The sequence below is a fragment of the Saccopteryx leptura genome, chromosome 2 (assembly GCF_036850995.1).
Source record: "Saccopteryx leptura isolate mSacLep1 chromosome 2, mSacLep1_pri_phased_curated, whole genome shotgun sequence".
Lineage (NCBI taxonomy): Eukaryota > Metazoa > Chordata > Mammalia > Chiroptera > Emballonuridae > Saccopteryx > Saccopteryx leptura.
Window position 1 is genome coordinate 243,437,873 of NC_089504.1, and position 24,567 is coordinate 243,462,439.

General features: G+C 41.5%; 1 protein-coding gene across 6 annotated transcripts in view; it reads left to right on the forward strand.

Moving 5' to 3' along the window:
• Positions 1–24,567, forward strand: part of HECTD4 (HECT domain E3 ubiquitin protein ligase 4) — a 194,525-nt gene that overhangs the window by 91,201 nt on the left and 78,757 nt on the right. For 2 of the 6 annotated variants that reach the window (XM_066370863.1, XM_066370864.1), the window contains exons 12-28: positions 3,945–4,177; positions 4,541–4,686; positions 5,427–5,497; positions 6,117–6,222; positions 6,780–6,900; positions 7,716–7,844; positions 10,872–10,996; positions 12,940–13,093; positions 13,598–13,698; positions 15,496–15,694; positions 18,178–18,324; positions 19,411–19,515; positions 20,635–20,798; positions 21,388–21,621; positions 22,616–22,808; positions 23,006–23,110; positions 24,339–24,427. In XM_066370863.1, the coding sequence (XP_066226960.1) occupies positions 3,945–4,177; positions 4,541–4,686; positions 5,427–5,497; positions 6,117–6,222; positions 6,780–6,900; positions 7,716–7,844; positions 10,872–10,996; positions 12,940–13,093; positions 13,598–13,698; positions 15,496–15,694; positions 18,178–18,324; positions 19,411–19,515; positions 20,635–20,798; positions 21,388–21,621; positions 22,616–22,808; positions 23,006–23,110; positions 24,339–24,427 (2,422 nt within the window). The remainder of the gene's footprint in view (positions 1–3,944; positions 4,178–4,540; positions 4,687–5,426; positions 5,498–6,116; positions 6,223–6,779; positions 6,901–7,715; positions 7,845–10,871; positions 10,997–12,939; positions 13,094–13,597; positions 13,699–15,495; positions 15,695–18,177; positions 18,325–19,410; positions 19,516–20,634; positions 20,799–21,387; positions 21,622–22,615; positions 22,809–23,005; positions 23,111–24,338; positions 24,428–24,567) is intronic. The other 4 variants (XM_066370866.1, XM_066370865.1, XM_066370867.1 and 1 more) reach the window with 4 other exon arrangements.

Here is a 24,567-nt window from a genome sequence, read left to right on the forward strand (position 1 = left end):
TAGCGGAGGACATTGAATCACAATTGTTGGAAAGGATTAATAAATCACCGTGGTATACTCTCCAGGCTGACGAATCTACAGTTATTGACAGGCAATGCTACTTGTTTACGTGCGTTATCTTTATCAAGAAGATATGCATGAGGATATGTTATTTGCACTATCATTGCCAACCAAAACCACAGCTGCAGAACTATTTAAATCGCTGGATGACTATATATCAGGAAAACTGAAATGGTCTTTTTGTGTCGGCATATGCACAGATGGAGCTGCTGCCATGACCGGAAGGATGTCTGGTTTAACTACTCGGATTAAGGAGGTTGCACCTGAATGCGAGTCTACGCATTGTGTCATTCACAGGGAAATGCTGGCTAGCCGAAATATACCACCGGAACTTATCAGAGTATTGAATGATGTCGTTAAAGTTATTAACCACATCAAAGCACATGCCCTTCACTCGCGCCTGTTCGAGCAGCTTTGTGAGGAAGTGAACACAGAGCACAGACACCTTCTCTTATACACAGAAATAAGATGGTTATCCCGAGGGAGGTCCCTGGCCAGAGTGTTTGAATTACGAGAGCCGCTGCAGAGATTTCTCTCAGAAAAAAAGTCACCGCTAGCAGCACATTTCAGTGACGAGAAATGAGTCGCAAAACTCGCTTACTTGTGTGACATATTTAACCTCCTCAATGAACTCAATCGGTCATTTCAGGGGAAAATGACAACTGTCTTCAAGTTGGCAGATGAAGTAGCTGCATTTAAAGCCAAACTGGATTCGTGGGGACGACGCGTGAACAGGGGTATATTTGACATGTTTCAAACATTTGTGGGAATTTTGGAAGAGACTGAGCCCAAGCCTTCATTGTCCCAGCTGGTGCATGATCACCTGTATTTGCTTTTAAAAGAGTTTGAACACTACTTCCGAACCACAAAAGACCCACAAATTGCCAAGGAATGGATCCGCGATCCATTTGTCAACAAACCAGGTGAATCCAGCGTGTCTGTGCAAGAAGAGGATCAACTACTGGAGATCGCAAATGACAGCGGCCTTAAAAATATGTTTGAGACTACAACTCTGCCAGTGTTCTGGATTAAAGTCATGGCAGAATACCCCGAGATCGCCACAAAAACACTAAAAACTCTGTTGCCATTTCCGACATCCTATTTGTGTGAAGCGGGATTTTCTGCAGTGACAGCAACCAAAACAAAATTACGGAATAGACTGGACATAAGCAACACACTTTGGGTGTCATTGTCTCCCATTACCCCTAGATGGGACCGTCTCGTTGCAGAGAAACAAGCTCAGGGCTCCCACTGATTTAGCATTATGGTTGTTGAGAGAGAGGCTACTATCTCTCATTCTAAATAAACATTATAATAAATAACCCTTAACTTACAATATTCATAACAATGGTGAGTTGTATTTTTCATGCACTCTTTATATTTGTTTTTGTGTTGTATCTTATTTTTAAGGCGTGTTTAAACTTTACATAGCGACTGGAAAGTGTTTGGAGGCAGAAAGGATGTTATTCATGTTATGTTGTTGGTGTGATGTTAAGAGGACGCTTCTAATAAACTTGCATATGAGTACACAGTGGATTCATGTTTATTTTTATTGTTGTAGGTTCATGATTGGTAACGAGCTTGTACCTATCATATTACATATTGATGTCAGACATGAAACGTTGTCAGAATAACATTTAAATACAGCCTGAATAATGAGGATCATGCTCGTTCCTCCTTTAACTTAGCCCAATAAATATCGTAAGTTCGACAATTATATTTAAAAATACCACAGTTTTTGCGCCAGTCACATAATTTTATTTTGTGCATTTATCTGCCCCACCCTAAAGGCCGGTCCGTGAAAATAATTTCTGACATTAAACTGGTCCGTGGCCCAAAAAAGGTTGGGGACCACTGCTCTAGGATATCTAATAGGCATCTTCAACTTAACATGTCAAAAACAAACTCCACATTTCTTCCCTTTTCCAAATCTATACTTGTTGAGTCCCCTATTCTAGTATATGGATTACTATTCTTTCATTGCTCAGACCAAAAACATTGCGGTTATCTATGACTCTCATTCTCTCACACCTCACACCAGATGGACACAGCAAATTCTATCAGCTCCTACTTTCAAAATATATCCCAAACCCAGCCATTCCCACTGCCTGTGCCACTACAACTCTAGTCTAAGCTGTCGTTGTCTTCCCCAGAATTATTGTAGCAGCCTCCTTGTTGGTCTTTCCATTTCCTCTGCAGTTCCTTCCTCTGCCCCATCTCCATGTAACAGCCAGTCTTTTAGTCTGAAATAGTCAGATCTGACACTCCTGCTCAGGTACCTCCAATGGCTTCCTATCTAACACAATAAAAATCAAAGACTTCAGCCCTGCCAGATGGTTCAGTTGGTTAGAGCATCACCCTGAAGCACAGAAGTTGCCGGTTCAATCCCTGGTCAGGGCACATACAGAAGCAAATCAATGTTCTTGCCCCTCTCTCTCCCTTCCTCTCTCTTTAAAATCAATCAATAAATTTGAGTGTGTGTGTGTGTGACAGAGACAGAGAGAGAAACAGATAGGGACAGATAAGGGAGAGAGATGAGAAGCATCAATTCTTCGTTGTGGCTCCTTAGTTGTTCATTGTTGCTTTTTCATATGTGCCTTGACTGGGGCAGGGGAGGCTACAGCAGAATGAGTGTCCCCTTGCTCTAGCCAGCGACTTTGGGCTCAAGCTGGCAACCTTGGGCTCAAGCTAGCAACCTTGGGCTTCAAGCCAGTGACCATGGGGTCATGTTTAGGATCCCACACTCAAGCCAGCGACCCTCACTCAAGCTGGATAAGCCCACACTCAAGCTGGCGACTTCAGAATTTTGGACCTGGGTCCTCTGTGTCCCAGTCTGATGCTCTATCCACTGTGCCACCGCCTAGTCAGGCAATAAATAATTTTTTTTTTAAATCAGAGGCCTCTGTTATATGAAAGCTAGCTTTTGAAAAGTCTTTAGTGAAAACGAATAGTGTGAACCTGAATTTTATTGTTGTGAGATCAAGGACTCAAAAGACACAGAATTAATGGGGCCCAGTCTGACCCTAGGATTAATACTCAATCAAAAAGTGCAGTTTTGGCAAAGTTTGCCTTCTCTCTGGTTTCCCTGAGTCTCAGTTCCCAGTGCCCACAATCTGAGTGCGGCTCTAAGGTTCCCCCACCCAGTCCTGCCTCTCCAAGGTTACCTGCTCTCCTTTTCCGGCAGTTCACTTCAGCTATTTTAAGGAAAATATGCAATCTTTTAAAGAATAATTTTGTACTTTGCATGTTTAGATGTTCCCCTCTATTTCCTGAATTTCTGTGACCATGAGACATTTATTATTATATAAGAGGTTACATGTCAACCCTCACAAGGTATGGCTGATGGCTATTTAGGCTATGGTGACCAAATAAGATAAAAATGTTGAGGTGTTGTGGGAGGAGATATTTTCGGAGCAGGGAGGGGTGATGGGGTCTACCATAGCGGAGCCATGGAAGATGGAGAGATGTTACCAGTATGATTGCGGGCATGGGCTCTGAGCTGAGATGGCCTGAATTCACATCCCAACTTTGGGGTGAGTTATAACCTCTCTGACCCTTGATTTACTCTTCTACAAAACTGGGCTAAAGCAGTCTAAGTTTATAATGACGCTGTAAGGTAATGCATGCAAAGCAAGTAGCCAATGTCAAGCGTATGGAAAGGGCTCCATGGTGGTAGCTACTTACGCTCTAAAAAATGTGGAAATTCCCAGCTGTTTCCACCCCAGTGCTGTGGGGCAGGGAGAGGGGTTCTCTAGAAGCAGCAGAAGATATTGGAGCTGATACTCTCCTAGTGTGTGTGCACCTTTTGTTAAGTCAAAAGACGGTTCTTTGGGGATGGCCCACAGAGATGTCTTCCTTTACTGCGTTTCCTTTTTATTTCCTAGAAGAGGCTATAACCACGAATGAGGTTATAAATCAGTTACTGCACCACGTTGGTGCGATGTGCATACACCAACTCAATCTTCTTGCTACCAACCCAAACCTCCCGATCACCAGTGTCTTGGGCAAGCAGCACCCGATTGAAGCGCACCATCTCAGCAGCATCTGTGACATCATGGAGAAGGCCATGGTGAATGGAGACACCTGTATTATCCGCTGCATTCTTGTTGTCTTTCAGGTAAATACACTGTTTGGAGATAAATAAGGTAATAGAGAAAAAAAAACAGCACAAAGCTTTGCTTCAGCCAGCTCATCTCTACCAGAAGAAAATTTAATAATGTTCCTGTTTTGCATCTTACTGCATTCTAATCCTATAATCTGAATTATTATCATATTCATTGCATGGCAGTTAATGGAGCATTGCTGCTATATGTAGTTCATTGTAATTAATATATGTAAAATATTTACTGTAATTATATTGTTACACAATAGAAGAGATTGTGGTTAAAAATCTATTCATAAGAACATCGACATGATTTTCTTTAGAGGGATAATTTTATTCCCAGTAGCATTTTTAGTTATGCCCTTTATGTTTCTGTAGGTGGTATTTAAATTTTTCTTCAGCCCACAAACCGAAAGGAATCGAGACATCATTCGACGGTCGGGATTGCTTCTTTGGCAGCTGTTGATGGCACCGAAAGATCAAATTTGCCCTGAAATTCAGAAGGAAGTCTGCCTTGCCATCAGGTAAGCAGAAAATAGTTTTCTCTTCCAAGCATGGCTGTCTCTTACCCCATCCCACCCTGTCAAGACCTCACACACAGAGTATAACTTAACGGACACAGGCTTGTGCCTCACTTCCAGAGGATCCATGCCATCTGTGTACCTATGTTCTTGTCTCACTGTGCACCTAAGATCCTACTGGATATTAAATAAAACAAAAGACAAAAAATCCTTTAAGTGGATGTTTTGATGGTTTGCAAGCAGGTGTATATTTGGGAGAGACTATGGCAAGGTAGTGAATAAGTTTTTTACTTATTGATTGATTTGAGAGAATGAGAGAGAGAGAGAAACACCAACTTGTTCCACTTATTATGCATTCATTGGTTGGTTCTTGTATGTGCCCTGACTGGGGATTAAACCCACAACCTTCGCATATCAGGTTGATGCTCTAATGGTTAACCAACTGAGCTACTCAGCCAGTGCTCCTTTGAATTTTTTTATAACTCAGTTCTCTTCAACCAGTTCTGCATCTGACCTCAGATAAGTTAACATTTTGGTAACTCTCAGACAGGAGAAGGATAGGGAAGCTGTCAGCAGACTATAGCACAATGGTGAATTTAGGTTCAACTGCTTTTTTAGGGATGAAGCTTACCTCAGAGTTTTATGTAACCACCCTGGCATCCTTAATAAAACAAAAATTTAAATAGAGTTTGAATTTTCTAGAACACTTGTCTAAAAGCATTTTGATTTTCCTGTCATTTCAGCTCTGGTTTAAATATCTTGTACCCAGGTGAAACTGAAATCAATAACTTACTTAAGTTGGTCTTAACAGAAGGTGAGAATCCTTTAATTATCCTTGAACTACCATCATTTTTTTTGTCCCTTAGGAAACAACTGGATATAGATAATAGATTTTTTTCCTTCATATCTGTTAATCAGCATTAATTTTTAAAACATATCTACACATTTGCCAACACTTCAACCAGATTGAAAGCGGAAACTGTTTTATATATTTTCAAGCTTTATAAACCTTTCTATCTCCACTGCTTAGTTTAATATACCTTATTATAAATGTTTAATGAGCGTTAAAGATAATGACTTCTTAGAGATTTCTAAGCCATTTTTTTCCCATGCATTAAAATGGAACTTGAAAACTAGACTAAACCACAATAACAAAATTTACCATGTCAAAAACACTGCACTTATAAGCAACATTAATTAAAGGAGTTAGAAGTCACACATATGATGAATCAAGGGGGTGACTACCCTTAAATCAGGATGCAGCGGATTAAAAAAGTCAAATTGTTTGTGATGCACTTCTTGCTGCTGTTGCTTGTGGGAGTACAGATGCCGGGTACTAGATTATCGACAGTCTGCTTGTTTAAAAACTTGAATAGCATCCCTTTTCTAAGTGTAATTACCAGGGTTGTTAATGGAGCTTTGTTCTTTGTTAGGAGAGAGAAACAGTGGCCTTTCCCAGCTGCGGGATGTGATCCTAACCAATTTAGCTGAACAGCTTCAAAACAACCGATTTGGCAGCGAGGACGATGATCATTACAGGTGACACCAGTTATCTTAGTCACTGCTAGCTCTTACTCTGCATTTTTCTCAGTTATTAACTTACATATAAATGCAATCAACTTTAGTCTACTCTAATATCTAATACAGTTAGCATGTTTAAACCATGGACCAGTTGAAAGACAATAAATCTGACAGTTGCCACTTAGCACCTTTCAGTTTTATAAGTAAAGTGACTTGGGCCTGAGGAGAAAGGCACTTACCAGAAATAACGGGTGGAGCTGATTTAAAAAATCTTGATGGAAGGCATCATCCAAATTGCTGATTTGTGGGAGAATGAGGGTGTGGTTGGAGCTGGTGAGGAGAGAAAGGTGCTGGTTTTCTCTGTTGTTTATAAAATCCTTGGACTGGGTGCTTGGGTGCCATTTTGTTTCTGTAAGTTTCATTTACACCCAGTTGTTAGCATCATTACTTAGATCATTGACTTCCACCAATTACTTTGTGTCTTCTATTTATTTTCTAATACTGATTGTATAGAATTTATCCTTTTATTACTAAACCATCAATATCTTATTGTTACGTTTTTCCTGCATTTAAAGACTAAATGATGAACTTTTACACTACATTCTGAAGATTGTTGTACGAGAATCCTGTATCTTAATCACCAAGTGCCAAACTGTCTCTAAAGATGATTTTCAAAAACTCCTTTCAACGGTGCCTGTAAGTAAAAATGTATTTATCCTGGTTGATTGTTCTATAATTTAGTTGTAATTTTGATGTCGTGGGAGACGGTGAGTGCAGTGTTCACCTACTCTGCCATCTTGACCAGGTCTTAGCAAAACTGTGTTTAAATGAAAGTAAAATTTAATTCATTGTTCCTGTTTTCATTTTACTGGGTTGAGGTGTGTGTGTACACATGTACATACACACTTTACAAGGATGGACTAACTGGTGAAGGGCCTTACATGACTGTGCTGGCCCTGGAAATGTAGAATTAGACAAATTCACTTGAGTTATTTTCTCCATGATGACTCCTGCTTTACATGTCTTTTTTGCAATGAATTATTTAACTGAATTTGGATGTTTTTGTTTTGTTTAAAATAGTAAGAGAATTTCTCACGCATTAATTTGAAGTTGAGCATTGTTTTCTAAACTATCAGTGTTTTTACAGAGATTGATAAGCACCAAAGATTCTTTTAACGGTTTTGGTAGAGTCGTCTCTAGGGAGATATATGTGAGGGGATGGAGGGAGGGGAAGAAAATTACTAACAAAAATTCAAGGCAAAAAAATTACTTGGCAAAAATTCAAGTAAGTATCCAAGTAATTGGTGCAAAGTATGTAACCGAAGGCAGAAAGTTATGGTAAATGTGCCAAATTCTATCTCACAAGCCAAGTGGAAATACATCACCTTGGAAACTAACTTGATCTGTTTTCTGTACTTTGCCTTTTGCTTCCCTTGTCGAAACGTGAGGATTACATGCTCCCTTTTTTCAGTAACATCTAGATCATTTAAATGCCCTTATTTGTATTAAAGGCGGCGTCCTCCTGCCTGCGCTATCTGATGGCAGTTCAGAACCACCTTCTCAGTAACACTATTTTGATTAAACCTGATGAGAATGATGACAGTGACAACTCCTTGCAGGGAGAGACATTGAAGGTACAGGTAAACACCAAGCTTTATTCTAACGATGCTTTCTATCCAATGTGTAAAGTACAGCTTAACTGGCTAAATTTCTGTGTATTACGATGTCAAAGTTCACCATGTGGCTTATATTTTTGTGAGAGATAATATCAAGCGACTCATTTCATAGATTTTTATGTCATTGCACAGTGGCTACCATGTATGTGACACTCTCATAATGTGTCATCCATGTGCTTCTGTCTATCTTTCTGTGCCTTTATTTTCATCTTTTTTTTAAGAACTATAAAATATGGCACTTACAAGTGATCTCATATGCATCTGAAAGTTTTATTTATACAGAAATATATAAATAAATCTGGGACCATAACAATTTAAACAGCTAGGTCATTTTGACTGGTTTATTATATTCTCTTGGTTCAAATAACTTTAAAGAGATAATTTTCTTAAAATCTTTACATTGAATAATTTCTAAACCTAGAGTTCATTTTATGTAATTATTTTTAAGTTAGCTTCTGTGTAAACTCAATAATTTGTTCCCACATGGCAATTTATAGCAATCCAAAGACTTTTTATAGCATTGTTTGTTATAATTTTGACAGATGCTCAAGGCTGTTGTTTGCATTGTTTCTCAGAATTTCATCTTTGTGGGAGAATAAGAAAAATCAATAAAAACTTGTTTTTTCCTTTAAAATGTTGACCAAAATACGCTGAAAAATTGGCCCTGTTGGGTTGGCTCAGCGGTAGAGCGTCGGCCTGGCGTGCGGGGGACCCGGGTTCGATTCCCGGCCAGGGCACATAGGAGAAGAGCCCATTTGCTTCTCCACCCCCCCCCTCCCTCTCTGTCTCTCTCTTCCCCTCTCGCAGCCAAGGCTCCATTGGAGCAAGGATGGCCCGGGCACTGGGGATGGCTCCTTGGCCTCTGCCCCAGGCGCTGGAGTGGCTCTTGTCGTGGCAGAGCGACGCCCCAGAGGGGCGGAGCATCGCCCCCTGGTAGGCAGAGCTTCGCCCCTGGTGGGCGTGCCGGGTGGATCCCCGTCGGGCGCGTGCGGGAGTCTGTCTCACTGTCTCTCCCCATTTCCAGCTTCAGAAAGATACAAAAAAAAAAAATACGCTGAAAAATTAACCAAGGAAGCCACAGTTAGAGATAAAATCCATTACAGTATGCCCTTTTCTTACTCTTTGATGCACACCTACTATGTAAATTATACATGTGCTAGTTTATATTTATGAATTTATCTCATTATAGAATCAGTTTTTTTAAATAGGCAAAAATATATGGCAGTCATTTAAATTGCTGCCACTATCTATTATCTTGTTTTGCCTTAGTTTTTTCTTTTTTTTTCTTTTTCTTTTTTACAGAGACAGAGAGAGAGTCAGAGAGAGGGATAGACAGGGACAGACAGACAGGAACGGAGAGATGAGAAGCATCAATCATTAGTTTTTCGTTGCGCATTGCAACACCTTAGTTGTTCATTGATTGCTTTCTCATATGTGCCTTGACCACCGGCCTTCAGCAGACTGAGCAAGCCCTTGCTCGAGCCAGCGACCTTGGATCCAAGCTGGTGAGCTTTTGCTCAAACCAGATGAGCCCACGCTCAAGCTGGCGACCTCGGGGTCTCGAAACTGGGTCCTCGGCATCCCAGTCCAACGCTCTATCCACTGCGCCACCGCCTGGTCAGGCGCCTTAGTTTTCTAATCAATAAAGAGAGACAACTCTGTTGTAAAGAAGCTATGAGTGTCAGAGATGAGGCGTGTGAAATTCCTGGCACTGGGCTGCTTCCAGGTACGCAGGCAGCAGCGAGGGCACTGGTGATCAGTATGTCAGCCATGATTTATCTCATCCGGTCCATCCCAAGTTCCCTTTCTCTTAATATATAAATAAAAGAGAGAGAAAGAGAGAGGGACTCCAGAAAATTTTAACAGTGAAGGCCAGTGTTTTCTATTTGAAAGGCTAAATTTTATAAATTCTTAATAATCCTTAGAAATATTCTTGGTAAAGGCAGAATAGGCTGGGTTGTCTAGTATTTGTGGGAAAAATAAAAAACAGCCTGACCAGGTAGTGGTGCAATGGATAGAGCATCAGACTGAGATGCAGAGGACCCGGGTTTGAGACCCCGAGGTTGCCAGCTTGAGTGCGGGCTCATCTGGTTTGAGCAAAGCTCACCAGGTTGGACCCAAGGTCACTGGCTCGAGCAAGAGGTTACTTGGTCTGCTGTAGCCCCATGGTCAAGGCACACATGAGAAAGCAATCAATAAACAACTAAGGCGTCGCAACCAAAAACTAATGATTGATGCTTCTCATCTCTCTTCATTCCTATCTGTCCCTAATCTATCCCTCCCTCTGATTCTGTAAAAAATAAATAAATAAAAATAAAAATAAAAACAGATTTCACCTAAATGGTTAGTTTGGTTATATTTTTTTAATAGGAAATAATTGTACATGAAACATGTCTATGACCTCAACGAGTGTTTCTTACATTATTTAGTATTTGTACTCCCATGAACTCTTTAATAGTCATTTTCAATGTTTAATAGACTGGAACTGCCTGCTACTTTAGTTGAATTTTATTTTAACTTGCCTGTTTTCAAGTGTAATGGTTTAAAACATGAAGTAAAAAGGTCACTTGTACTGTTTCAGAATGTTGTGTTTCTGTCTCATTTTTTCCACCGCCTCTACATGCACCTTTTACTGTTCTGTTTTTCTCTTTAGCTATCTTCATACCACCCAAGGCACTCTTCCACCTGGACAGTTTCTGGGCTGGCCACCGGGAGCCCCCTTGTGCTGGAGGGGATGGGAGAAATGCCTTTCTCCTGGGACTAGGTGTGCTCCCTGGGAAATACTGCGTATTTCTGTCAGCACTCCCAACCAGAGCCTCCCAAATCACACGGCTGCTTGCCATCCTAGCGGAACTTACTGCTTTGGGCTTACTCTGGCCACCTCATTGTTTGATTTGGAAATGCATCATAGAATACGTCATTTCATGTTGTCATTGTGAGTGTGTACTCATCACAAAGCTTAAAAATAACGTTATGATATTTTCTACCTAGGAGCTAAAGGTCAGTATTTTGGCTCTTGCCACCCAGATCCTGACAGGATGTGATGAAGTGTTGGAAATGCTGCAGCAGGTCACAACTGCCCTCATAAATGGTGACATACCCGACCGCGAGCAGAGGTGAGGGGGTGGGTTGTGAACTGTGATCTGCTGCCCTTCGGGGATAAGAGTGTGCTTAGGAAAGCAGATTCCATTAGAGCAGACATCAGATGTTCAGTTACCACAGAGGGGTTTTGTGAGAATAAGTTGAAACGGCAAGTGTTTCAAAGCCAAGCGCGATTGAGCACTTGAATGATGCTTTTCGGTGCGATTGGCTAACAGCCATGAAATAAAGGCAGCGAAGTTGTAGGGGACAGCATCTGCTCTGACCTCTGGGTCTTCTGCCATCATTAGTCCCAGATGGCCCTCTCCTTCGGATATCTAGCTCAGCACCATGTGCTCTTAGCTTTCTTGTGATTATTAGTATGTCAGGGGGGTTGCAGTGACTTAGTGAAACTGACAGTTCCCTGCCATGCAGAAGATGACACTGACATGCTGTCTCCAGATTTTACTGTAATTTTATTTCTCCAGACATAGAAGTGACCGGTATAGAGCGTAGACTTCTCATTTCCAGGAATAAAACTTTCTCAGCTCTCCCCACTACAGATTCTGCTGTGACTTGCTATTAGGGATGACTTCCATACTGTGTGTGTTGATGATTCTAATGTAGAGATGCTGATCTAGAACAGTCCTGCAGTGTGACTTTTCCTCCAGTAACCCTGTCTGTCCCTGTGTCCCTGTTTCTGGGCTTTTCCCAGAGAGTAGTGGGGGTGGGTTGGAACTGAGAACATCATAGTTCAAATGTACATGGCATTTGGGTTTGGTAAGGCAGATAGGGTCCCCTGTGGGCATGTGGTGCAGGTCTGCCCTGTGGGGGGTGCAGCCCAAGAGCCGGAAGCCTGAGTTCTGTTTCTGTTCCAATCTCAATGCCCTAAGTAGTCTTAGAGAACCTACCTAACCCACATCTTTCTTTGGGCAAGTCGCATACCTTTATTCTTCCAGCAGAGGATTGGGAGACTAAGAATGTGACCAGGTAGTCATTTCACAATTTATAGATAGTCAGATCATTACATCGTTCACTTTATTGTTTTTGGTGGGGTTTTTTTTTTTAATTTTTTCCCAAAGTTAAAGCAGGGAGACAGTCAGACTCCTGCATGTGCCCAACCAGGATCCACCTGGCATGCCCACCAGGGAGTGATGCTCTGCCCATCTGGGGCATTGCTCTGTTGCAGCCTGAGCCATTCTAGCACCTGAGGCAAAGGCCATGGAGTCGTCCTCAGTGCTTGGGCCAATTTTGCTCCAGTGGAGCCTTGGCTGCAGGAGAGGAAGAGAGAGAGAGAGAGAGGAAGGGAGGGGGAAGGTTGGAGAAGCAGATGGGCGTTTCTCCTGTGTGCCCTGGCCGGGAATTGAACCCAGGACTTCCACACGCCAGGCCGACGCTCCACCACTGAGCCAACTGGTCAGGGACATCATTCAGTTTAAATTTATGCAATGTTATTTGTCAGTTAGAGCTCAGTAAAACTGGGGCTGTGGGAAGAATGTGATTTTAAATATAAGTGAAAAATCTGCTTGTCTCTGTAACCCACCTGAATCAGTTTCTCTTGGCTAGAGTGGGTATTACTCCTGTGGGCAGGTGCATTGGTGCAGTTGCCATTCATTTTCTCCCTGTCAGAGACTCAGGGCAGTTCCAGAGCCAAGGGAACTTTGTGGATGGTAACCACCTAGAGTAGCTGTTTGCCTACCTTGCGACCCATTTATAAAGTACTTCAAAGGCGCTATGAAATTCACCATGTAAATTTTTTTGTGTGTGCAAAATCATAGGTTGAAGATGAGATTTATTATGAGATGTCTATTCCCTCTCTCAGTGGTAGAAGATTGGAAATTTGTAGATTGAATTGCTGTTAACTGTACCTGCTTCACTAGTTTGAGGAAATGTAGTTTAAAAGACTTGTCAAAGAAAAATTATGTTAATTTTGCATGATTGGAAATTGCTTAAGATGTGTGTTTTCTTGAACTTTTTGTAGGTTAAAAGGCTTGGAACAAGTTACTAAGGCTACTATGCTTGGTCACCTTCTTCCAGTGTTACTGACCTCCCTGATGCATCCAAATTTGCAGACTCTGACCATGGCCGACGCCCTGATGCCCCAGCTAGTCCAGCTGGTACTCTATACCAGTCAGGTACGACTCTTGGTGTGCCCGAGTGGACTGCTCTTCGGCCAGCTTGCCTCCCACTGCAGCCATGCATGTTCACTGAAGGCAGACTAAATAGAACTGTGTCTCTTAGAAGCTAAGGGCGAGAGTGATGGAATGAAGAAAAATATTGTGGCATAAAAGTAAACTGAAACATGAAGGGAAAACATTAAATTACTTACTGCAGTCTTTCAGCGAGAATTACTGGTCAGCTGTAAAAATGCTAACCTACACTGCTTGTGAGATCCTACCATGATATTTTGGCTCCTGAGTCCTTGCTGGCTATTGGTAACCAGTATAAATGATGTGTTTCATTCCAGCATTAGATAAAGTGATGTTAAGTGGTCTAAATAGCAAAGTATTTCTTAGTGAAAGAGGGCAGAGTAGGATTGCAAAAAGGTGATTTGAATGAGAATTCTAAGTTTAGCTCTGGTACCATCCAGATAACTGACAGTAAGCACTTTAAGACATGATGATGGTTTTGTGTTTCAGACGGCTCTGCTGCTTAAAACTCAGTGTCCAGTTTTTGCCGAAGTGGGCTGTTCCCCATGTAGTGCGTCAGACCAGAAGGGCAGGCTGTTCCCTGATGAGAGGTGAGCGACGCTGCTTCCTTGCAGGATCCCCTGCCTTGTTTTCTTCTGGTGAAAGCCTAGGGCTCCTTTTACAACAATGATTTTTGGCAAAGGATTACCTAAACAAAAAAGAAAGCATTTAGGGACAAAAATTTACAGATAATTATAGAATTGCTCTGTAGTCTTATAGAAACAGATTAGACTAAATTTCTGCACAGATCAAGAGGTTAGTTCAAAATTGACTAACTGTCAAATGCTAATGATGAAGTTATAAAACATTATGACTTTGGCAAACAGTTTGACAGTTTCTTTAAAAAGTTAAACATATACCTACCGTATGACCCAACTATTTCACTTCTAGGTATTTACACAAGAGAGAAGAAAGTGTGGATTCTTACAGAGACTTGTATATGAAGGTCATAACAGCTTTAGTTAGAATAGCCCAAGCCAAGAAGCAACGCAAATGTCTATCAGCAGGTGAAGGGATGAACACATAGTGGTATAATCATATAACAAAACCCTGCCCAGCAATAAGAAGGAATGAACTATGGATATAGTCAACCTCATGGAGGAGTCTTAAACTACTTATGCTGAGTGAAAGAAGCCAGATCCCCCCAAAGTATATGCTGTATGATTCTATTTAAACTCTGAGAAATGCAAGATGATTTCTAGGACAGACCTCAAAGAAGTGGTCTCCTGAATTACCAAGAAAGGGAGGATACATGTGCCCCAATTTACCAAATTGTACACTTTAAAATTTTTTTATTGATTGATTTTAGCAAGAGAGGAAGGGAGAGAGGGAGAGACATGAACATCGAGCTGTTCTTATATGTGCCCTTGACCTGCTATCAAGCTAGCAACCTCTGCACTTTGGGATGATGCCCCAACCAACCGAGCTATTTAGCCAGGGTCCAAGTTGTACATTTAACAATGTGCAATTTATTATATGTAAATTATACCTCACTGTGGCTGTCTTTAAAAACATTGATCAGCAAGAAGGACTTCCAGGTTTCTCTAGAGCAGTATGCTATCTAACTGAGCTTTGTGCAGTAATGAAAATTTGTGGTTTTGTTGTCGAATACTATTGGCGACAGCCACATTGTTATTAAGTACTTGCGATGTAGCTGATGTGACCAAGGAATTGAATTTTAAATTGTATTTAATTTAGATTCGATTTAAATACCCACGTTTGACTAAGTAACTACCATATTGGATAGCACAGAGCTGAAAGAGAGTGAGAGAATTTCCCACCAGCTAAGTGCAGGTATTCGAGTTTGTATTACCCTGGGCTGTGAAGTCCTTGAGAGTTCAATTACAGTAGATAAGAGGAACTTCAAAGGTACTTTTCTTTAGTAAAAATTACAGTAAAAAGTAGTTGTGTAAACTCATGGAGTTTTCAACAATTGACATTTAGATATCAACAAAAGGAACCTTTATAGGATGTTGATCCTGTGGGATTTGGAAAGTGGCCAATTTAAAGGTCCTTACAGTATCTTTTCTTTTTTTCTGAGTATCTTTAAATGAGAGTTGGCAAGATCCTCTCTTAGATGTGAATTGGGCCTCTGCTTTGAAAAAAGAAGTGAAGAATGCAAATATATTTTATAACAACAAAAGAAATGAACCTTAAATATAGAACTTTTTTTTTAATGTTTATGATTGCCACTGATAGCAAGCTTTCAAAGGCCACAATGTTGTTGTGCTACATGCTATGGAAAATTAAAGTGAAATGTCTCAACGTTTTGTGTTTTCCTGTGTATACATTTTCTTCCTTTTTTCCTTGCCGCTAAACTCAATCACGTTTTCCTTGTCTGATTTTAGAATGCTGGAAGAGAAGGAAGAGCCGGGCTTTCTCACTGGTTTAAAGATTCCTGCCCCATGGGCTGCTGGCAAGACTGTGGAAACAGTCCATCCTGTCAGAGACAACTATAAATTTAAAGAAACTGTCCACATCCCAGGAGCTCGCTGCCTGTATCTTAGATTTGATAGCAGATGCTCTTCACAATATGACTATGACAAAGTAAGCAAGAACTGCTTTAGAATCAGATCCACCCCTAGTAAGCTGGTTTCTTTGATGCTTCTTATTTTTCTTTACTGCTGGTCCCTACTCTTGACTTATTTCTGTCTGCAGATACCTTTTAGGATCACTTTCCTAAGATAATGCCTTAAAGGGTAGTGATTGAGGGAGTCAGAAAGCCAGCCCCTCTACGGTGTAAGAACTGTGTTTTAACGATCTATTGAGAGTGGACTTTTGTGAGCTTTCAAAGTTTAGATCCGAGTCACAGGAAGTTTTCCTTTCCATTCTCCTTACCTCCTGCCCTCCCTCTGTGCTTGGAATTCCTGTAGATGTGTGTGTCTATTCATCTGGAGACCTCTTACTGTCTAATTCTTGGGGCTTCTCATGAATCTTTTTTTTTTTTTTTTTGTATTTTTCTGAAGCTGAAAACGGGGAGAGACAGTCAGACAGACTCCCGCATGCGCCCGACCGGGATCCACCCGGCACACCCACCAGGGGCGAAGCTCTGCCCACCAGGGGGCGATGCTCTGCCCCTCCGGGGCGTCGCTCTGCTGCGACCAGAGCCACTCTAGTGCCTGGGGCAGAGGCCAAGGAGCCATCCCCAGCGCTCGGGCCATCTTTGCTCCAATGGAGCCTTGGCTGCGGGAGGGGAAGAGAGAGACAGAGAGGAAGGGGGGGGGGTGGAGAAGCAAATGGGCGCTTCTCCTATGTGCCCTGGCCGGGAATCAAACCGGGACTTCTGCACACCAGGCCGACACTCTACCGCTGAGCCAACCGGCCAGGGCCTCATGAATCTTTTGGGAGAAGGTAGCCTGTTAGAATTTCAGAAGTGTTAGAATCTGTTTGTGTTTATTGAAGTTATTCCTTGCCATTACCTCAGGGAACACATAGATTCTGAGGAAGTGTAGTTTCCAACCTGGTGGGCTGAAACCAAATTATAAGTAAAAGCAAATGTTTAGGATTTGAAGTATCTTCTTTCGTTTGTAGTTGTTGCACTGTAAACCATTATATTGAACCTAGGAGGAAAGGCTAATGAAATCATGATATGTAATGTATAAAAGAACAAGCGAAGGATTATCTAATCACTTTGTACATACATGGGACTATTTTTGTGTAGGTTGTTAGCTGTCTGTTGTTGCTGTCCTCTGTTGAACAGTGTAAGACACGTGGTCTTGAATCCCACCAGGGAAGATTTTTAGGTTTAAAATAAAGGACTTCTTAACTGTATGTACTAGGAGTTGGTAAAACACATTACTAGGCAAATTATAGAGTCCTCTTCCCCATTATCTTTAGACTCCTGAAGACTCTCTGATGTCAGCAGGGGTTAAGACCTGCCCCCAAAACTCACCTGAGCTGCAAGAGAATTTAGAAAATGGTCTTTGGTGGGCCTTTCAAAACATCTATCTCCTGACACCACTTCATAGCTGCTGGCATAAGCTATCCCCATTTCCTAGATTCAAGTGATATGATTATTTAAAATGGAAATGGAAGAGATTGTCATTTTAGTTGGTGTCATTTTGTTTCTCCTTTAAAAGCCAGTAATTTGCATCTTCTGATGTATGATAAGCACCTGCAGGATACATCAGTGTTAAATGTGGAGGCACATGGATGCCCACTGCACAGACAAAAGTAACATATACTTTTCCAGTGTCCCCAGCTGGTGTAAGATGAGTAAGAAGTCACAAAATGATGTGTCCAGAGCTAAAAGTGCAGCTTTAGATCCGAACTGATCTCTCTTACGCAGTCGGAGGCGGTCAGAGTGCACACTGGAAGGCAGGATTTGGTATTGACAGAAGCCAAAGCCTTTTTCTTCCCGAGAAAGTATTTGATGCCAAATAATCTCTGAGTGGTTCTCCTGCATGTTAGGAAGTTGGTTAATTGGATGTAAATGCATAGCCTTTGTGTTGATACATGAAAACTGACCCAAGAAGCAGCAGCCCCGCTCTGGCCCAAATTTCTGTCACTTTCCATTTACACCATGAAATGACATTCTAAGGATATACGGCTTATTTTCAATTTGTTGCATTTTATAAAAATCCTCATTCATTGAAGTTTTGGGTTTTTTTTTACTTTTATTTTGTTGTTGTAGGAGCTCTAACCATTTTTTCACCTGTATTTGCTCACTTTATTAGTTTTGGGGAGGACTTAAGAGGGCACACTACCTTTTATTAATGAATTGTATGTGATTTTTAGGATTAAAATAGCTATTTAAGTATATGTGTATATATGTATGTGTATTAGCTGAGTCTATTTTAACGTGAGGTCCCCAAGTCAATTAAATTGTTGTGATATCTGTTAATATTCTGTGGCTTGTCCTATAAATCACCATGGCCAATTGCATTCAAACTAGTATCAGTTATACTTTTTAAAAAATCAGGAATATTAGTTATATTATGACACCAGTGCCTGGATATAAATGTATTTTTAAACAAACATTTTCTGCAGCCTTTTTATTTGTAGATGTTGTCTTTGTTTTTCTTTTACAGTCTAACAGTATATTTTCTGTTTTGAAGTTGGTGATATATGCGGGGCCTAACACAAACAGTAGGAAGGTTGCTGAGTACGGAGGCAACACACTGGGCTATGGCAGCCGTAGTGTCTTAGGAACTGGCTGGCCCAAGGACTTGGTGAAGGTATGGTATCCATTCACATTTGCTTCCTAGAAAAGAAAACTGATCTTCCTCCTGGTCATGAGTAGATTAGCGTTCCAGAGGAAGTTTGCTATGGGGGCGCTAGTTGAGGTGGGGCAGCCTTGTCAGGCCTGTGTGGTCACTGCTTCGTTCAGACTGCCGCCCCTCCCCCTGTAGGGCCTCCAACCCCTGACCACTCCAGAACCTGTCCCAAAGGTCATTGCTGGGACTGAGGTGGTCACAGCACTTCCTTCCCTGTCCTTTAAACGGACTGCTAGTTCTTCCAGCTTCTCTAGACTGCCTTATGATGGGTATCCTGGAACCACAAGGCCACTGACGTTTAAAAATGTGGGATCCATGTTTTCTGGGGCCTTTGGGCCTTTGGAGCAAAGATAGTGATCCATTCTCAACCTGGTGAGATTGGAGCCAGGCTTTGTAACCTGGGCCCTTGAAATGCAACATCTCTACCTAGAATATGAATATGAACTGAAATGCCCACTAAAATCCGAAAACCTCTCCAAAGTCTGTTGCTGAAGCTGTATCTCACGTACATTATATCCAGTCTGACTCAGCCTCAGGGGCCTAGTGCAGATGCATCCAAGCCAGATCAGCACAGCGCTTTCAGCCCTTCTCTGTTTCCTGCCCTTTGTCTCTTATTCACTGTGTTGGTTCCACAAAACCGAGTAAGCTTTTCCAGCACTGTCTCTGTGTTTTTCATGAACCGGCCCTTTGTTCACCTATTGGCATAAGTGAGGTGATGACATGGAGAGAGGGCATGGGGGCCCAAAGAAGAGGATTGGAAGAAATTATTGTAATTATGCTTAAGATTTGATTCATCTTTACTTTGATCCTGCTATTGGGCAAAAGTGACCCATTTCAGAGATGCCTTGTCCCAAAAGCTACCTGGTCAGGAGAGACACCTGAAAGATTGGCATCCAGATGAGATGGGATGGAGTTTGAATGTAAAAAGCAAGTGAGAAAAGGAATGAAATATTGCTATGATCCTTTTGAAAGTAAATCTCTGAAATTCAGTGCTCTCTTGAAAACTGTCTTGTTTTTAAAGTGCATTTTCCCCCCTTAAATTTTAAGGTGGAAGGCGATACAGTCACCTTCTCCTTTGAAATGAGAAGTGGCCGCGAACACAACACTCCCGATAAGGCTATGTGGGGCTTTGCTTGCACAGTTCGTGCTCAGGTATTTGAATCTAACCACTGCTGTGGACATAACATCCTTTCTCCTCTGTGCCTTAGTACATATATCATATTTGCCTTGGAAATGGGGCAAAATATGAGCTACTGTTTCATTCATCTCTTCCATTTGGCAGAGGTAGACTACTGATAGTATGTTGTAGTTTTGTGGAATAAAACCAGTTGTGACCTCAGATGAGTTCAGCAGCCCAAAGAATCCATTGCTAGGGGCTCTGTCTTCAAAGCCTGGAGAGGTGATCGGCCTCCAGCGTCTTTACTACGGCAAAGAAAGCTTCAACCCTAAGCACTTGGACTGAGTTTTAAGCATAGTCAGGTCAGATTATTTTCATTCTATTCCCAAAGGCTTTTCTTGCTAGACTGGGTCTGTCTCTGTTGATAAATGTTATACTCTGTGTATAGTTTTAATCTACTCTTTTTGCAGTACCCAACAGTTATACCCCCAATCCCTGCCCCTGGAATCTATGTAAATAAGTTCTATTCCCACCTGAAAATAAGAGAGAGGGAGTGGTAGGAAATTTACTAGCCCCTCAAGTTGCCTGATTTGTGAAACGTATTTTAGATGGGAGGTTGCTTAAGTTTAACAGAACTAAGACCTTCCAGAGTGGCATTCTCCACTAGAATGTAAGCTCCATGAGAGCAGGCATCTTTGTTGTTGTTCTCTGCTGCACCTCAGGCACCTAGAACAATGGCTGGTATACAGTAGGCGCTCAATAAATATGCATTGCATGAATTCAGTGTCATCAGTGACAACCTCTTGGTTCAAGCATAGTTTGGAGGTGACAAAACGACATAGTGATTTATACACAGGAAGGCACAGCAGGGAGGGTGTTACCCAAGGAGTCATGAGTGGATTTGTGTTGTTTCTAATACAGAGTCCTATTGGCTCTTCTCTCCCCAGAATTTGTGTTGAGACTTCACTCTGTGCTCATTCCAGCACCACCATCTATCTGCTCATAGTGTCGGGTGCTGTCCCTGTGTCCCATAGCAGTGATACTCGCTGCTGCTCTGTGAGCCCCGTGGTTGGGGACAGTGCCGTGCGGTGAGCGTGGTGGAAGGCTTCGCCATGTACACTGACCGGTGTGGTTTGCCCCTGTCTGCATTGTAGGAGTCTTCGGAGGACGTGTCAGGAGGCTTGCCCTTTCTGGTAGACCTGGCTTTAGGTCTGTCTGTGTTAGCTTGTTCCATGTTAAGGATCCTGTACAATGGACCAGAAATTACCAAAGAGGAAGAAGCCTGTCAGGAGCTATTGCGATCCAAACTTTTACAAAGGTAACAAAAGGCTCAAATTGAGCTAGTTATGCCCACAAAGGAAAAAGGGCTTGATGTGGAAAACTACTTTTAGTGTGTTTCCCAGCTGATCCTGCCTACTGCCTGACTATCCCATGGGTGTCATTGTGTCTAAGAAATGTATAAAATGAAAATTACACCAAAGTACCTTCTGGACTTGACTTTACCAACTTTGAAATTACAGCCTTGAACTGTAAGCTTTTCTCCAACAAATATTGTTTAATTAAATTAAAGGCTCCCCAGAAGGATGGGTAGATGGGAGATAAACAGGGCAAAGAGTTTATTCGAGAATCTGGGCAATGGGTGTCAACCATGTACTTCTTTCAGATTTTCTATATATTTACAAGTTTTCATAATGAAATGTTGGGAATTGTAGTTTCATATATTATGCCCATTTGTACAGTGGTTTCACACGCTATATGGTTTGTATACTACGATCATTTCTCTTTAGAGACTTTATGAATAAATACTTAACACATAATGTGATCCTTCATATGTTTGATTTATCTGCAAACTATTGTAGCTTTCTGGATAGAAGAAGAAATGAAGAGTCCCTTTTCTGTCTGTTCAGGTGCCAGTGGCAGGTGGAGGCCAATGGTGTGATCTCCCCTGCCCTCACTCCCAGCCCGTCTCCACTGCCTCTGACCATCGAGGAGGACAGAGAATTCACCTACCCCTCTGACGTCCTCGTGCCCCCTGTTGGAAACTACTTTGACCTGCCCCGGATCAGGCTCCCTCCAGGAATCATGATAAAGCTCAGAGAGATTTCTGGGCGTGCTAGACCTCAATTTAGACCAAGTATAAAGTATGTTGCTCTAGAGCATTTCTTATTTCCCAATGGAAAAAAATGTTTCAACAGTTGAAGGGGGTGTTCTTTTACAGTCTAGCAAATCAACTTTTAATTTTCTATTTACTGAATGACTCTTAACCAAGTACTTTGGGGAGTATCCCCAGGTGGTACTCCAGGGCAGCAGGTCTCAAAGTCAGGGCCTCCGGTCAGCAGCGTGAGCATCTGCTGGACACTTGCTAGTTCTTGGGCCCCTTTGCACACCTGTTGAATCAGAATCTCTGAGGAGGGGCCTAGTTAATGTGTATTTTCATAATTTTTCCTTATAATTCTGATACGTACAACAGTTTGACACGTTCTGGGTTTTTCCCAAGTGGTTTGACCTTCTATTGGTAATCATCAACTTTCATTTCCTTTGAGTCTAGAGGCATTTCTTTGATGCCTAGAGAGATGATGAGGAGGGTTTTACTGTAGAAGGTGAAGTCTTGCAGTTACAGATATCTTTGTGGTACTCTTGTTTAAACTGGAGTCTATTTTGCAGGCCTCTGCTCTGCCTTCTGAGGCGAGATGAGCCATTTCAGAGAAAATTTCCGGAATATATGAAATTTAAAATGAGCAAATACAGAAGCACCATTGTTTTTAGCCCAACATCCATACGCATGAAATAACCACAAGCCATAAATTGTGTAAAATTAATTGGCAAATAAATGGTACCGAAGGTCTCTCTTAGCCTGAGACTAACTCTAATGTGACTATAGCTTAAAATGTATAAGCCATAGAAAGTGAAGTGTCTTTAATTTTGATTTTCAGTTTTATCAGCCAATGTCAGTTTTATCAATTAAACATAATTGCCAACTTGATAGGAAAGCCATCATGCCTCTTTATTGGAATAAAGAAGGTGTAGTGAATATTTAATATATATATTTAAATCAAAGCCTATATTCTTTAACTTATAAAAAAAGTATTGGTGAGCACATGGCGTGTACCTGACTACTTTCCATCGTAATCACAGAGAAGTAATTCAACCAGATGTGATGGAGGAAATGGTGGTATCATGTGTTATTAAGCACTTGAACTTGGTTGATGCACTGCAGTCCCTAATAAATTTCCAGTATCAAGAAGAACATGCTGAGGAATATGATTTGTTGTGTAAAATTATGGGAGAGACCTTTAAGAAACTCAATGCCATGGAGAGACAACTGCAGGTAAGTAAAGCTAAAATACCAAACCAGTATTGCTCTTCTAAGTATTGGATATCATTTCTTTCCTAAAAATTTAATGAAGTTTACCAAAGTGATCTGAACTTTAATAAATTATTACAACTAAAATTTCTGAATTTATAGATTGCTCTTGTTTTTATTTTGCATGAATGTTCACATTATTTTATATTTTGACATATCAGAGTGTTGCAGAATTGGAACAGAAATGGCAAAGTGAGGTTGATGATGCCATGCAGGGAAAACTGGAGAACAACATGCCTTTCTTCTATGACTACCATTTCAATGAGGTGAGCAAGCTGTGTGCGTTCCCACAGTGCAAGGCTATGTCCCCTATGTGCAGAGATAAAATAATGTCACTTCTTAAAGTGTTGTGGGCCTGGCCAGTTTGCTCAGTGGTAGAGCGTCAGCCTGGCGTGCAGAAGTCCCGGTTTGATTCCCGGCCAGGGCACACAGGAGAGGCGCCCATCTGCTTCTCCACCCCTCCCCTTCTCCTTCCTCTCTGTCTCTCTCTACCCCTCCTGCAGCCGAGGCTCCATTGGAGCAAAGATGGCCCGGGCGCTGGGGATGGCTCCTTGGCCTCTGCCCCAGGCGCTAGAGTGGCTCTGGTCGCAACAGAGCGACGCCCCAGAGGGGCAGAGCATCGCCCCCTGGTGGGCAGAGCGTCGCCCCCTGGTGGGCGTGCCGGGTGGATCCCGGTCGGGCGCATGCAGGAATCTGTCTGTCTCTCCCTGTTTCCAGCTTCAGAAAAATACAAAAAAAAAAAAAAATTAAAAAAAAAAAAAAAGTGTTGCACATCCCAGAATGTACCCATTTTTTAAAAGGATTAAATAAAATTATTAGATCCATATTGTCAATAATGCAAATAAATTTTTTTTTTATTAAGTGAAAAGCGAGGAGGCAGTGACAGACTCCTGCATGCATGACCAGAATCCATCTGTCTAGCCTCCTGTGGGCAATGCTCTGCCCATCTGGGGCTGCTGTTCTATTGCTCGGCAACTGAGCTATTTTTAGCAACTGAGACAAGGCCATAAAGCCATTCTCATGCTTAAACCATTCAAGCCATGACTTCAGGAGGGGAAGAGAGAGAGAGAGAGAAAGAGATGAGGGGGAGGGGTGGAGAAGCATATGGGTGCTTCTACTGTGTGCCCTGACTAGGAATCAAACCTAGGATTTCCACACGCTGGGCTGACATTCTACCACTGAGCCAACCAGCCAGGGCCATAAATTGTTTTTTAACTGATTTATCATGTTATAAAGAAGTTATCATTATCAAATTTTGCTGTCAAGCCTTAAAAAACAAGTCAGAGTTTATAAGCACTGAAGAAATCCCCAAAAAGCAGTGAATATCATTTTTTATCATTGAAATATCAAATAATAACTTACAAAGGTACTTCTGGCATAGAACTATAAACCAAAAGTGGTGTGTTTTTTCCTTGCAATTTTCTATTCCTTTTAACATGTACAATAAAACTCTAGTTTCTGCATACACTCTTTTCTTGATTTTTCTTTCTCTAGAGCAAAATGAAAGAACTAGAACTTTTGTGTTCAATGAAGGAAGTCTCCTTTGATGGAAATGATCTTGAAAACATGGTTCTATCACTGAGGTTAGTGATGTTAATAATTATGTAAAGCTAATTTATTCCCTTGCTGCTCAAAGCAAAATGTGACGATCTAGTCTCAGCAGATATTTTTTTTTAAATATTGTGCATACACTAAGTGCTTTAGCTTTAGAGACATTTGGTAA